Raw genomic sequence first — 17,158 nt, 5'->3', positions numbered from 1 at the left:
TATAATATGCAGTTCCGAAATAAATACTTTTGGCTATGTTGGTCTACAGTCATGATTTCATGAAGAAATCTGAATGTGTCTTACACTTTCCATTCTCCAAATTTAGAGCCCCTTTTCAGTTTTATGGCGTTGTGGAAAAAAGACATATTATTTTATTCTGGATTTACCTTTGCTTCAAAACTGAAGCTTCTTAGGTCCCAGGACTAAATTAATGTCTCACAGGATTACTACAGAATGAATTCTGAGTTTCTCTTTTCATCCCTGTTCCATGTTTAGCTTTGAAACAGAAGTGAGACACTGTTCATAGACCTCAGTGGCTTTGCAGATGTGAGATACTGAACAAATTTAGCATTAATTTCCTCTTTTTTGTGCATTTTCTTTCTGTGTGTCCACCATCCACCCTTATTTTACTTTATGTTTCCATTGTTGTTGTGATGTTCTGAGCATATATTATAAATTGTTTGGGACCGTCAGTCTTCGATAGCTGTCCTAAAGTTTCTGTAGAAGTCAACTGATTCAAAAATATTTCTTGGATCTTAACCCAAGAGTACTCAGGACATTTCTGTTGATCTGATAGATATTATGTTTCAGTGAATGCCCATATTCTCTGTGATGTTATTTTAGCCGTTGATTTATACCACCCATTCTCACACAAACTGCCCAGTCTTTTGATTTTGTATTACTGACTGATTTGCATGGGTCCCTCCAGACTAGCTCAGCTGTTCACAATTTATAAACCAGTGAGAACTGAGCAGCATCAGAAAGGCAGGGCGAACAAGATGGAGTTACCGTCCCAGGTCCTAATATTGATGTTGCTATGGGTGTCTGGTGAGAAATTCAAAAGTATTATTATCATTTCTGAGTCACATCTTTATATATAAGAAATTTTCACTGTGTGCAAGTGTGTAATATTTCTTATGTAATGATACTCTGACAATATGATATTATAAAGTTATTTAAATGACAAATTCCAACTGTTATTATAATCTATGTGTATGTATGCAGTTCTCTCTCTACTTATTATTTCAGGTACCTCTGGGGACATTGTGATGACTCAGTCTCCACCCTCCCTGGCTGTGTCAGCAGGAGAGAAGGTCACTATGGGCTGCAAGTCCAGCCAGAGTCTTTTTTATAGTGAATATCAAAAGAACTACTTGTCATGGTACCAGCAGAAACCAGGGCAATCTCCTAAACTGCTGATCTACTGGGCATCCACTAGAGAATCTGGAGTCCCTGATCGTTTCACAGGCAGTGGATCTGGGACAGATTTCACTCTGACCATCAGCAATGTGCAGGCTGATGACCTAGCCGTTTATTACTGTCAGCAGATTTATGATACTCCTCCCACAGTGCTTCAGCTTCCTACACAAACCTCCTTGAGACACTCACCAGCTGCCTGCACCACACATAGCCCTGAGTCTGCATACTTCCTCCTTCTAAATGAGAGCCAGTGTGCCTAAAACACTCATGAAAAAGTTTGCAAAGCACAGCAAAAACAAAGGGTTCAAAAATCCTTTTTGTCTTTTGCTATGAAAAACCTCTTTATGAAAATGCAGAAAAGAAATTGTTACTATAGTCCTTTTCTATCTGTAACAATTTGCTTGAATGTGAGAGAGTTATATTCTAGAGTCCCAGTATCTAACATAAGTCTCTTTGGTCTGAGTGACAATGATGGCAAATTCCATTTTGTCTCGGGTCTCTGGAAACAGAATTTGTTTCTTGCTTTTTCTAGCCTCTAAAGGGTTTTCTTACTTCTTGTGTCCATTTCTTCTGGTTCTTGTTTCTCTTTTTTCATAAATTCTTTTAACTTTTATTTCATTGTAATTAGTTCATTACCTTTTCCTGTGTGCAGGTGAGTGTGTTATTGTGTCTCTGTGTGTTTGTCTGCATTGTAGTTGGACATATTTTATGGAAGTCAGAGGACAATTTGGACTTGATTTTCTCTTTTTGTCATTTAGGTTCTGACATTAGGGTTGATATCCAGTATCTTCATCCTCTGAGTAATTTTACTGCTTCTTAAAATTCTTTACAGATGTTAATTCACTGTATACAATTTTCATAAAAACAATGGCTTTATAGTATATTATATTTTTAACCATATGTGCTAAATTTACCCTTTCTCCTTAACTTTTTTTTCAATGTTCTCCTTTTTATTTCAAAGCTGCAAGCTTATAAAGGCAAAAACTACAAGCCCAAACCCTAGACACAACAGATGACATAAATCACCTCATGCCAGCAGCCAATGGCATAGGTTTCCATTTCTCAGCACTGGTCCCCCCTCTTCAAGGAAAGTGAAACTGAGATCAGATTTAAAGTAGAACTCCCTCCTTGGGTAGAGAAATTACACCAATTGCTGTGATAGCAAAAATAGATGATGTGGCGACTCCTGCTTTGCAGGTCAGGGCAGAACCTCCACAAATTGTTTTCTTTTCTTTTTTTCATGTCTGAATCTTTATTTTTCTGTACACCCTTTTACATATATAGTTAAAGCTTTTCAGCCTCACTTCAAAAAATAACAATAATCAAAAAGTCCAACCTTTAAAGTTTTGGAGTTATATACTTATTTCCATGTAAGAGCACAGTTGTTTTCTTTTCATTTTCTTTCTTTTATTCATTCATTTCTTTTTTATTAGATATATTCTTTTTTAACTTTTTAAATTTTATTTTCTATATTCTTTGTTTGCATTCTAAAAGCCTTCCCCTTTCCCAATCCCCCCCATCCCCCGCCATATGTTCCATAAGTCCTCTTCTCTCCATCCATTCTCCTGTCTTTCCCCCTCCCTTTTCTCTGTCCTGGTACTCCCCTACAATGCTCGATCAGGCCTTTCCAGGATTAGGGCCCTCTTCTTCCTTCTTCATGGGAATCATTTGATAAGCTAATTGTATCTTTAGTATTCAGAGATTCAGTGCTAATTAATATCCACTTATCAATGATTGCATTCCATGTGTATTCTTTTGTAATTGGGTTACCTCACTTAGAATGATATTTTCCAGTTCAAACCATTTGCCTAAAAAAAATTCATGAATTCATTGTTTTTAATTGCTAAATAGTACTCCATTGTGTATTTATACCACTTTTTCTGTATCCATTCCTCCATTGACAGATATCTCGGTTCTTTCCAGCTTCTGGCTATTATAAATAAGGCTGCTATGAACATGGTGGAGCATGTGTCCTTATTGCATGCTGGGGAATCCTCTGGGTATATGCCCAGGAGAGGTATAGCAAGGTCCTCTGGAAGTGTTATTCCCAGTTTTCTTAGGAACCGCCAGACTTACAATCCCACCAGAAATGAAGGAGTGTTCCTCTTTCTCCAAATCCTCACCAACACCTGCTGTATCCTGAGTTTTTAACCTTAGCCATCTTGGTGTGACTCTAACCAAACAAGTGAAAGATCTTTATGACAAGAACTTCAGGTCTCTGAAGAAAGAAATTGAAGAAGACCTAAGAAAATGGAAAAATCTTCCATGCTCATGGATTGGCAGGATTAATATAGTTAAAATGGCCATCTTGCCAAAAGCAATATACAGATTCAATGCAATCCGCATCAAAATCCCAACGCAGTTCTTCACAGAGTTGGAAAAAGCAATTCTCAAATTTATCTGGAATAACAAAAAACCCAGGATAGGTAAAACTATTCTCAACAGTAAAAGAACTTCTGGGGGTATTAGTATCCCAGACCTCAAGCAATACTACAGAGCAATAGTGTTAAAAACTGCATGGTATTGGCACAGGGACAGGCAAGTGGACAAATGGAATAGAATTGAAGATCCAGATATAAATCCACACAACTATGGTCACTTGATCTTCGACAGAGAGCTGAAAACATCCAGTGGAAAAAAAGCCTTTTTAACAAATGGTGCTGTTTCAACTAGGGTCAGCATGCAGGAGAATGGGAATTGCTCCATTCTTCTTGTACTAAGCTCAACTCCAAGTGGATCAAGGACCTCCACATAAAACCAGACACACTGAAACTAATAGAAAAGAAACTGGGGAAAACCCTTCAGAACATAGGCACAGGGGAAAAGTTCCTGAACAGAACACCAATAGTTTATGCTCTAAGATCAAGAATTGACAAATGGGATCTCATAAAATTACAAAGTTTCTGTAAGGCAAAGGACACCGTCAAAAGGACAAAATGACAACCAACAAATTGGAAAAAGATCTTCTCCAACCCTACATCCGATAGAGGGCTAATATCCAATATATACAAAGAACTCAAAAAGTTAGACCCTGGGGAACCAAATAACCTTATTAAAAATGGGATACAGAACTAAACAAAGAATTTTTGCCTGAAGAAATTCAGATGGCCTAGAAGCACCTTAAGAAATGCTCAACATCATTAGCCATTAGGGAAATGCAGATCAAAACAACCCTGAGATTTCCTCTTAACTTTTATGATATCCTTTCTTCCTCTATTCCATCTCTTACTTTTCTCTTTCTTGTGCACACACACACACACACACACACACACACACAAATACTCTTGACATACATACACATGCATACTAATATACACACACATATATGTACATATATGCACATATACACCATGGTTATACACACATAGATACACATATCCACATACATACACATATGTACACACAAATGTATACAATCATATATGCACACAAATGCTTTCCTATAGAAATATACATATGCATGCACATGCTCACATAGAAACATAAAAATTACATACTTAGATTTTGCATATTTAGGACCCACGTAGAGAAAATATGATAATATTTGCTCTTGTTTCTGGGAACACATATCCCTCTGAAGTCTCCATATCTGATTTCCAACCATGGAAACTGAGAAACCTCCCTCCATCCTAATGGTAGATTTAATTTTCAAAAGATGCTACATTTCAGTTCTTACATCGTATGAATTAAGGAGTTCAATGTTTTCAGAGGGAAACACTGTATGGTCTTGTGTAAATAATATACTAACCAAACATGGCCATGTTCTGATTAGCAAAATCATTATGGACCTATCTCAAAGCAGATATTCTGGTCTGTGATTCTGGGGAATTTGCTATCCTCGAGAGTAATAAATTTTCTAAATTTATAAAAGCCAAAAGTAAACAAAAAGAGGCATTTAAGACAATCATAACAGAGAAGGAAAAGATCATGAAAAATCAAGCCAAAAGTAATGCCCCCAAAGCACCATAATTCCCTCAATAATTTATCTCAAAGTTAGTGAAATTTTTGAAATATTGGTAGAAGATTTTATAAACATATGACATTTGGAATTATCATAAAAGATACAAACACAACTGTAGGGATGAAAGCTACTGATATATAAGCAAATATCAGCATGATGGATTAAAAAATCAATGGGGTATCAAGAGTAAGTAAAGACAAACCAACTGAAATGATGGGAATTAAATTATTAGTGTATCAAGTTAATACTGAACAAAAAATCACTATATGACTCAATAAACATATGAAAGTATATCCCCAATCAGGTTGAAGTAGAAAAAACAGCACTGAACCATCAATAATTTGCTTAATAAGTATCATGGCTATAATTTCAAATACTTCTACCATATTATGAAGAAAATAATACCCATAATTATAAAATATCGATGAGCTGAGACAATGCCATGGGAACATATTATATGAAATAAGAGCAGAAATTTCAGATATAAAGAAAAAATATGACAAAAATAAGAAGGAATCCACTTCCCTATGTAGCTATTATCAGAGAAGAACCTCTCAATGTCATTGATTGCGTCTATCATGTTAAAATGAGTAAAGAACCAATGTCAAAATATATAATGTAAACATTCCAGCTCAATGTCCAAGACAAACACATCAGACTGATAACTGAACTCTAATTGAAAACCTTACCGGCCAGAAAAGCATGCAAAAATATATTTAAGGCATAGAAGATATTAGATATTTTTTTTGAATTTATTTATTTTTTTACACTTCATGTTTTATCCCTTCACTGTCTACCCTCCAACTCTTCCACATCCTATACCTTCTCCCCACCTCCTGTCTTCACATGGATGTCACCACTCAGCCTTATCTCTAAACTCCTTGTGGTCTCCAGTCTCTTGAGGGTTAGGTACAACATCTGTGAATTAACACAGACTATGCAGTTCTCTACTGTATGTTTATTGGGGGCCTCATGTCAGCCGGTGTATGTTGCCTGTTTAGTGGTCCAGTGTTTGAGGTATCTCATGGGTCTAGAAACTCCTGATCACTATGTCAACCAAAATTATCTTTTAAATTGAGGGAGAAATGAGAAAATTATGAGATAATCATAAACTAAGGCATTTCATGACCATGAAGGCAAAGATATTATAAAAATACTATGCACATAAAAAGTCTCGATCATGACAGTACATTAAAAAGTAATGCCAAGAGAAGAATAGATAAACAATAGTTATCATGAAAGCAGTCATGAATGTTTAACACTGTAAGCCAGAAAACTCTAATATACTCAAAGAGTAAGCAAACAAGCAAATAAACCACAACCCAATCCTCAAGAAACATAGTAAATGTACAGGAATTAATTAACATTTCTAAATAACCTTATGTCACCACAGTTAATAATGATGCACATGTGGAATTATCACAAAAGGTAGATTTAAAAAGTATGCTTAACTGGATGATTCCCTCAAGAAACACACCTATCTGGTAATGACATATACATGCTGTGTATGGATGGAAGTAAATCTATCATGAAAATGGTTTTCAAACCAAGCAGGAATAGCTCTTCTCATATCTGCCACAGTAGAAACCAAACCAATGCTGAAAAGAACTTATAAAGAAAACAATAAGCAAAAATGAAATCACTAAAGTATATAAAACAATTCGAAATACATACAAATCAAACTGCATTTCCAATTCAGTAAAAGAAACCTGGATGCAATGGACATAGAAAGTCCATAGCACATAGAAAGTCCAGATATGTCCTGACACAATAGCAGAGAGAAATATCTGCGCTTGTATCTTTGGATTCAAACTGAAAACACAAAGGAGATTTCATTAAACTGCACAAGCAGTGAATGGACACAGCAAACTTCTACAATATATCTCATATATGTAGACATACTGTTCATCATTACAGCCCTTCAATATTCTAAAGATACACTACATTTTAAGTCACAATGTAAGTTTTAACAAGAATAATGAAATTTAAATGAAACTACAATCCAGCAGGGAAATTACAGGAACTAAATAATTAATGTGAGATTGCAAAGTAACCTCTGTAATTACCAATGATTTATTTAAGAACTTATTGAGGAAAAATAAATGATTCCTAGAATCAAACAAAAATGGCAGTATAGCATGCTAGAACATTAAGATTCAGGTATATGATGCTGAGAGGAAATTATATAGTTTTGAATGCCTATATTAAAAAACAGGAATGAAATCGAGCAAATCACCAAATAAGTGCCTAATGATGAACCTCACTGTCTAAGGAAAAGATCAAGCCAACCAAAGCAGTTAATGGGAAGAAGTGGTAAATATCTGAGCAGAAATAAATGAAATGAATATTAAAATAGAAGTAAATAAAATCATTCAAAGATTTTGTTCTTTGAATGAATAGATGGACAACAGCAAGGGACGTAGACTTACATTAATAAATTCAGAGACAGAGGAGAGGGATGTGTAACAGATTAAAATGAGATCCAGGAATTTATTGGATAGTGTTTTGAAATCTTATACTCCCCCAAACTGGAAAATCTGGAAGAAATACATGTGTGTCTAGACACATATGACAAAAGAACACTAAACCAAAAAGATATTAATAAACTTCAAGAGAACCAAAGAAAGCAATATTATTGAAGTGGCAATAAAAATATCTTTCAAAAGTGTGAAACTCATTACTTATAAGGGCTCTGTGGGATTAAGCTAGATATTTACTAAAGAGTGACACTAATGCTCCTGAACTCTTCAAAGCTACATAAAAGGAAGGAACATTACCAGACTCATTGTATGAGCCAGAATTATCCATTTGACAAAATAAAGATAGAAATGGGGAAAAGGAAGAGACAGAGACAGACAGACAGAGACACACACACAAACACACACAGAGGAAGAGAGAGAGAGAGAGAGAGAGAGAGAGAGAGAGAGAGAGAGAGAGAGAGAGAGAGTGAGAGAGAGAGAGAGATTCCCTTGATTTACATAAGGACACCTCCAATTCTGGCACAGGAAATCTAGGAACGCATTAAGTGGAGTTTTCACTATAGCTAAGTTTGTTGTGATTCAGGTTTGAAAGGTTGGCTCAAAACCACTAAATAACTAACTTCAATTCAGCAAGAAGTGCTTAAGAAGTAGCAACCCTATCATGGTCTCTGTCAATGCTGCAATTCATGCAAGCTCATAATAAAAATCCCTGAAGGGACCAGAATGGCAGGATCTTTCCTGAATATAACAAAGAATATAGGCTATAGTTGGAGGGATCTACATCCCTCTCCGCAGCTTGTGCTGAAAGATGGCAAAATACTAGGCTTCTGTCTTTGATACCAAGAAAGACAAAGTCAACTTCTGCTCCTAATTAAGTTTATATTAAAGCCTCTTATTTGAAACAACTGCCCTCTTTGATGTAATCATGATACATTCTTTTTTATCTCTATGCTAATAAACAAGCTTATTTTCTCTTGATGAGAAATACCACAATGTAACTCTACTTCTAAGAAACCCAATTTCCCTTTCTGAAATCCAGTGGCAACAGGTACAAATGTGGTACAGACATATATGTAGACCAAACACGTGTATCCATAAAGCACAAATAAAGACGTTTTTAAAAGCTTAATTCTGAGGCATAACAGTGCTCCTGGAATTCGCATGCTTTACAGTAGAACAATGGGAGTTCACTTCCCCCACAGGAGCTCAGAATAAGAGAACATGATGATTCCACAGGGCGAGCCACAACACTACTTGGCATACGTTTCAAACACTCTAGGGGATTCTTTGCTAACCCTAACTGTCACAGGGTGACACAAATGCAGGTGTTTGATTTTCTAAGATTATTTGCATGTTAATACATTATATAGACTTAAGATTTCTTACCTCATCTTTAAAGGCAGCTTGCCAGTACCCAAGAGGCAGCCTCTAGTGCAGCTGAACAATAGTTATCAAGAAAGGAGTCTAATGTGTCCAAAACTGAGTGTCAAATAAATAGAATATAATTGAGGAGGAGGGAAAAAGGAAAACAAACAATAGACAAATAAATAAGCAACAATTCATTGAGATGCCACATCAAATTTATCGATCTTATCAATTATTTCTTAACCTTATATGACCTCAATTTAGCTAAAATAGATACACTTGTTATTGAACTATATTTAAAAACTGTACTCATTAGTTTTCTCCAAGAAAAAAAAAATCTTGCTGTTAATTATGCTCCACATAAAGAGAGTCAAATGATGGAAGCACATCATCCCAGGGATGCAGGAATAGTTCAATATAAAGAAATCTATCAATATAACCCACTATATAAAGAAACTCAAGGGAAAAAAAAAACATGATCATTTGTTTCATTAGATGCTGAGAAAGCATTTGAAAAACTTCAGTATCCATTCATGTTAAAAAGTCTTGGAAACTTAGGTAGACTATCATGTCATCTGCAAATAATGATAGTTTGACTTCTTCCTTTCCAATTTGTATCCCTTTGACCTCCTTATGTTGTCTAATTGCCCGAGCTCGTACCTCAAGTACAATATTAAAGAGATAAGGAGAAAGGGGGCAGCCCTGTCTAGTCCCTGATTTTAGTGGGATTGCTTCAAGTTTCTCTCCATTTAGTTTGATGCTGGCTACTGGTTTGAGGTATATTGCTTTAACGATGTTTAGGTATGGGCCTTGAATTCCTGTTCTTTCCAAGACTTTAAGCATGAAAGGATGCTGAATTTTGTCAAATGCTTTTTCAGCATCTAATGAAATGACCATGTAGTTTTTTTCTTTGAATTTGTTTATGTAGTGGATTGCATTGATGGGTTTCCGTATATTGAACCAACCCTGCATTCCCGGGATAAAGCCTTCTTGATCATGGTGGATGATCGTTTTGATGTGTTCTTGGATTCGGTTGGCAATAATTTTATTGAGTATTGAGCCATCGATGTTCATAAGGGATATTGGTCTGAAGTTTTCTTTCTTTGTTGGATCTTTGTGTGGTTTTGGTATCAGCGTAATTGTGGCTTCGTAGAAGGAATTGGGTAGTGTTCCTTCTGTTTCTATTTTGTGGAATAGTTTGAAGAGTATTGGTGTTAGGTCTTCTTTGAAGGTCTGATAGAATTCTGCACTGAAATCATCTGGTCCTATGCTAGAGAATTCCTACAGCTGATAAACAACTTCAGCAAAGTAGCAGGTTATAAAATCAACTCAAGCAAATCAGTGGCCTTCCTATACTCAAAGGATAAGCAGGCTGAGAAAGAAATTTGGGAAATGACACCCTTCACAATAGCCACAACCAGTATAAAGTACCTTGGGGTGACTCTTACCAAACATGTGAAAGATCTGTATGACAAGAACTTCAAGACTCTGAAGAAGGAAATGGAAGAAGACCTCAAAAAAAAAAATGGGAAAACCTCCCATGCTCATGGATAGGCAGGATCAATATAGTTAAAATGGCCATTTTGCCAAAAGCAATATACAGATTCAATGCAATACCCATCAAAATCCCAACTCAATTCTTCACAGAGTTAGAAAGAGCAATTCTCAAATTCATCTGGAATAACAAAAAACCCAGGATAACTAAAACTATTCTCAGAAACAAAAGAAATTCTGGGGGAATCAGTATCCCTGACCTCAAGCAATACTACAGAGCAATAGTGTTAAAAACTGCATGTTATTGGTACAGTGACAGGCAGGCAGATCAATGGAACAGGATTGAAGATCCAGAAATGAACCCACACTCCTATGGCCACTTGATCCTAGACAAAGGGGCTGAAAACATCCAATGGAAAAAAGATAGCCTTTTCAACAAATGGTGCTGGTTCAACTGGAGGTCAGCATGCAGAAGAATGTGAGTTGATCCATCCTTGTCTCCTTGTACTAAGCTCAAATCCAAATGGATCAAGGACTTCCACATAAAGCTAGACACTTTGAAGCTAATAGAAAAGAAACTGGGGAATACCCTTGAGGACATCGTTATAGGGAGAAAGTTTCTGAACAGAACACCAATAGCATATGCTCTAAGATCAAGAATTGACAAGTGGGACCTCATAAAATTACAAAGTTTCTGTACGGCAAAGGACACCATCAAAAGGACAAATTGGCAACCAACAAATTGGGAAAAGATCTTCACCAATCCTACATCAGATAGAGGGCTGATATCCAACATATATATAAAGAACTCAAGAAGTTAGACTCCAGAAAACCAAACAACCATATTAAAAAGTGGGGTACAGAGTTAAACAAAGAATTCTCACCTGAAGAACTTTGGATGGCAGAGAAACACCTTAAAAAATGCTGAACTTCATTAGTCATTATGGAAATGCAAATCAAAACAACCCTGAGATTTCACCTCACAGCAGTCAGAATGGCTAAGATTAAAAATTCAGGAGACAGCAGGTGTTGGCGATGATGTGGAGAAGGAGGAGCACTCCTCCACTGCTGGTGGAGTTGCAAATTGGTACAACCACTCTGCAAATCAGTCTGGTGGTTCCTCCGAAAACAGGGCACCTCACTTCCAGAAGATCCTGCTATACCACTCCTGGGCATATACCCAAAAGATTCCCAAGCATGTAATAAGTATACATGTTCTACTATGTTCATAGCAATCCTATTTATAATTGCCAGAAGTTGGAAAGAACCCAGGTATCCCTCAACAGAAGAGTGGATGCAAAAAATGTGGTATATATACACAATGGAGTACTATTCAGCCATTAGAAACAATGAATTCATGAAATTCATAGGCAAATGGATAGAGCTGGAGAATATCATACTAAGTGAGGTAACCCAGACTCAAAAGATGAATCATGGTATGCACTCACTAATAAGTGGATATTAACCTAGAAAACTGGAATACCCAAAACATAATCCACACATCAAATGAGGTGCATGAAGAATGGAGGAGTGGCCCCTTGTTCTGAAAAGACTCAGTGAAGCAGTATAGAGCAAAATCAGAACAGGGAAGTGGGAAGGGTTGGGTGGTAAAACAGGGGGAGGGAAGGGGACTGATGGGACTTTTGGGGAGAGGGGGTCCAGAAAAGGGGAAATCATTTGAAATGTAAATAAATATATCAATAAATTAAAAAAAAAAGTCTTGGAAAAAATCAGGAATTCAAGACCCCTACCTAAACATAGTAAAAGCAATATGCAGCAAAACAGCAGCCAACATCAAACTAAATGGAGAGAAACTTGAAGCAATACTACTAAAATCAGTGATTAGACAAGACTGTCCACTCTCTCCCTGTTTTATTTAGTACTTGAAGTCCTATCCAGAGAAATTAGACAACCATGGAGGTCAAAGTGATACAGTTTTGAAAGAAAGAAATCAAAATATCACTATTTGCAGATGCTATAATAGTATACTAAGTGACCCCAAAATGTCCACCAGAGAAATCTTAATCCTGATAAACAACTTCACCAAAGTTGCTCAAGACAATATTAACTTAAATAAATCAGTGGCTTGCCTCTACTCAAAGGATAAACAGGCTGAGAAAGAAATTAGGTAAACAATAATTTTCACGATAGTCATAAATAATATAAAATACATTGGTGTGACTTTAGCTGAGCAAGTGAAAGATCTGTAGAACAAGAATTTTAAGTCTTTGAAGAAATAAATCAAAGATCTCAGAAGATGAAAAGATCTCTCCATGCTCATGGATTGGCAGGATTAATATAGTATAAATGGCTATCTCTCCAAAAGCAATTTACAGATTCGATGCAATCTCCTTCAAAATTCCCACTCAATTCTTCATCGCATCAGAAAGAGCAATTTTCTAATTCATCTGGAATAAGAAGAAGCCCAGGATACTGAAAATTATTTACAACAATAGAAGAATTTCTGTTGTAATCACCATCCTGGACCTCATGCTGTACTACAAAGCAATAGTGAAAAAAAAATACTCGTGGTATTGGTACAGTGACAGATAGGTAGATTGATGAAATAGAATTAAAGATCCAGACACAAAATCTTACACCTATGGTCAAAAACTTAAAACTCTCCAGTGGAAAAAAGACAGCATTTTCAGGAAATGTTGCTGATTCAACTGGTTGTCAGCATGTAGAAGAATGCAAGTTGATCCATTCTTATCTACATGTACAAACCTCAAGTCCACATGGATCAAGCTCCTCCACATAAAATATATATACACTGAAACTAATAGAAGAGAAAGTAGGGGAAAGCCTCAAACACATGTGCACAAGGGAAAATTTCCTGAGCAGAACACCAATGGCTTATGCTCTAAGATCAAGAGTCAACAAATAGGACTTCATAAAATTGCAAAACTTCTATAAGGTAAGGGACAGTGTCAATAGGACAAAACAGCAACCAACAGATTAGGAAAAGAGCTTTACCAAGCCTACATCTGATAGAATGCTAATATCCAAAATATTAAGAGAACTAAAGAAGTTAGATCCCAGAGAACCAAATAACCCTATTAAAATTGGAGAAGAGAACTAAATAGAATTCTCAACTGCAGAAACTCAAACGACTGAGAAACACATAAGGAATTGTTTGACATCCTCAGTCATAGCGGAGATGCAAATCAAAACAACCAAGATTCCATCTCACAATAGTCAGAATGGCTAAATTAAAAAAATTAGGTGATTTCAAATGCTGGTGAGGATGTGGAGAACAGGAATGCTCCTCCATTGCTAGTGAGATTGCAAGCTGGTATAACCACTGTGGAAATCAGTTTGTTGGATACTCATAAAATTGTACATAATACTACATTAGGACCTAGTTGTACTAATCCTGGGCATATGATCCAACATGTAATAAGGACACATGCTCCACTATGTCCATAGAAGCCATATTGATAATAGCCAGAAATTGGAAACATCCATATGTCCCTCAACAGAGGAAATGGTGACACAATGTTTGTGGGTATAGCCAACCAATGTCTTGTTTGAATTAAGGGCCACTCCACTAGAGAGGACCCATACCTGGCACTGCTATAGTAACCCAGAACCAGGTAGTACATACCCCAGAGAAAATCACTTCTGCTAAATCAATAAAAAGATTACTAATGATATTCTGCTATACTCATTGGTCAGAGCCTTATCCACTGGTCATCAGAGAGATATACTCTTATACCTGATGGGAACACATATAAATAAATACATTATGAGCAGAGACAGTATAAATGAAAGGTCAAATCCCTTCCCTCAGAGATCAGGGAATCTGGAGGATATTGTAAAAGTCAGAGGGATGGAAGGCACCAGGAGAACAGGGCTTGTGAATCAACTAAACAATGTTCAGAAGAACTCACAGAGACAGAAAAGCCAAGCCAAGGGCTTTGAACTTATTATTTTTATAGAACTCTTGGCTGTGAGAATGAGGAGGCCTCTGACTCTTGCACCTGCACCTGCTCTTAGACTCTTTTCCTTCTGTTGGATTGCTGTGTCCATCTAAGATATGATAGTTTCTGCTTTGTCTAATCAAATTTTATTTTGTAGAGTTTGGATTTTATCTCGTAGAAGCCTGCCCTTTTCTGGTGAGTGAGAGAAAGGGAGTAGACCTGGAGGGGAGGACACAAATGGAGAACCTGGGTGGTGTAGAGGGAGAGACAATTTTAATTAATATGTCCTTTGTGAAAAAAAATTCTATTTTTTCAATAAGTGGAAAAAAACTAAAAATGAAACTTTGGCCAATCATAATTTAAACAGAATATCTGATCTCTTTGTTTCTCTCCTAGATGATTTAACTTTATAACACAGGATAAATCCTGCTCATCTCACATGTGAGCAGAGGACACTTGGAAAACAGCAGAGTTTAAGTGCCTTCCTCATACCTGAGATCATCTGGGATCAACAGCATTAGCACCCAGGCTATGCAGAGGTAACATGATTCAGAGAGCTCAAACAATGGAGGAAAAATCAGCAGAACTGAGCTTTTTTCCATTCTTAAGGTGAAAGTCCTCCATGGAGAGATATGAACAAATTGCCTAGTGGACAAATTGATATGGCAACAATCAATGGGAGAATGGCCAGCCTATTAAGAGAGCAACTGGTATAAACTGCTTTATATCTTAGATAGGCAGGTGGAAGAAAGAAAACATGGTAATCTGCTAATGACCCTGCCTATGATGTCAGCAACCTCTCAGACCATGAGATCCCTGAGAAGATCAAATCTTTATAAGTCTGTGAATATCCTAAGAGTATGTAGTACAGCAATTATTCTTGAGTAACCATTAATTTAGTAGTTCATCAATTCTTATGCCTGCCACCCTATATAAGTAGATATGACATAGCAGGGATCTCTGGACAGGATACCTAAAATTCTTCCCCCCCCCTTTTTTTTATTCGATATATTTTTTTATTTACATTTCAAATGATTTCCCCTTGTCTGGTCCCCCACTCCCCGAAAGTCACATAAGCCCCCTTCCCTCCCCCTGTTCTCCCACCCACCTCTTCCCACTTCCCTGTTTTGGTTTTGCCTTATTCTGTTACACTGAGTCTTTCCAGAATGAGGGGCCACTCCTCTGTTCTTCTTGTACATCATTTGATGTGTGGATTATGTTTTGGGTATTCCAGTTTTCCAGGCTAATATCCACTTATTAGTGAGTGCATACCATGATTGATCTTTTGAGACTGGGTTACGTCACCTAGTATGATGATCTCCAGCTCCATCCATTTGCCTAAGAATTTCATGAATTCATTGTTTCTAATGGCTGAATAGTACTCGATTGTGTATATATACCACATTTTTTGCATCCACTCTTCTGTTGAGGGATACCTGTGTTCTTTCCAGCTTCTGGCTATTATAAATAGGGCTGCTATGAACATAATGGAGCATATATCCTTATTACATGCTAGGGAATCCTCTGTGTATATGCCCAGGAGTGGTATAGCAGGATCTTTCGGAATTGACATGCCCAGTTTTCTGAGGAAACGCCAGACTGATTTCCAGAGTGGTTGTACCAAATGGCAACCCCACCAGCAGTGGTAGAGTGTTCCTCTTTCTCCACATCCTTGCCAACACCTGCTTTCCCCTGCGTTTTTAATCTTAGTCATTCTGACTGGTGTAAGGTGAAATCTCAGGGTTGTTTTGATTTGCATTTCCCTAATGACTAATGAAGTTGAGCATTTTTTAAGATGTTTCTCTGCCATCCGAAGTTCTTCAGGTGTCAATTCTTTTAGGCATAATCTATCATCTCTCTCTCTCTCTCTCTCTCTCTCTCTCTCTCTCTCTCTCTCTCTCTCTCTCTGTGTGTGTGTGTGTGTGTGTGTGTGTGTGTGGTTGTGTGTGTTTCTCTCTGTCTCTCTGTGTTTTTGTTCCTCATTTTCTTTCTTTGCTTCTTTCTTTTATCTATCATCCACTTTTCTATCTATCATCTATCTACCTACCTATCATCTATCTATCATCTACCTACCTACCTATCATCTATCTATCTATCTATCTATCTATCTATCTATCTATCTATCTATCATCTATCTATCTTTTTGTCCATTTTATGTCTATCTGTCTATCTATCATCTGTCTAGATACTTAGCTCCTACCTATCTACATATACATTATCTTTTAATATTCTTTTTATTAATTTTTTTGCATCATGGCTCCTTTACCCTGGTATCGGAGCCTCCTCAACTGACTGCATAGTCAGGTATATTTGAGTCACAAAACAGAGTTTTTTATATATAACATTAGAATAAGTTATCAAATGCTAATTGTTTGATAATTGCAAATATTGGACTTGGCATAACATGCATTTAATATTTTATTTGATATTTCACCCTCAATAGCTTTATTCTTCCTTGTTTATTTCCATATGAAACATTCTTCTTCAGAAGTTCCATTTGTGAATTCGCTGCTTTTTCTTTTGTTTTCTGAGTTTAATTTTGGATATAATCATGACTATTATTCTACAGTCACTTATTCTTGATACTTTAACCACTGACCCTCTTCTTTAACCACTATCTATTGACAAAATAGGCTTTTAGAATGAATGCTAAGAATAGCACCAATCTATGTTGTTAAAGGTGTGGAACGTTTGACAGCATACCATTCAGAAAAAACATGACAGTATGTGCTCTT

General features: G+C 36.6%; 1 gene segment (V, D, J or C); it reads left to right on the top strand.

Moving 5' to 3' along the window:
- The first annotated feature begins 721 nt into the window (after positions 1-721).
- Positions 722-1,460, top strand: LOC127677987 (immunoglobulin kappa variable 4-1-like). The segment is given in 2 exon segments: positions 722-828; positions 1,030-1,460. Coding segments are annotated over 2 exon segments (480 nt in total).
- Positions 1,461-17,158: the final 15,698 nt, after the last annotated feature.

The sequence above is a fragment of the Apodemus sylvaticus genome, chromosome 2 (assembly GCF_947179515.1).
Source record: "Apodemus sylvaticus chromosome 2, mApoSyl1.1, whole genome shotgun sequence".
Taxonomy (NCBI): domain Eukaryota; kingdom Metazoa; phylum Chordata; class Mammalia; order Rodentia; family Muridae; genus Apodemus; species Apodemus sylvaticus.
This window is presented reverse-complemented; position numbering and strand designations above follow the sequence as displayed.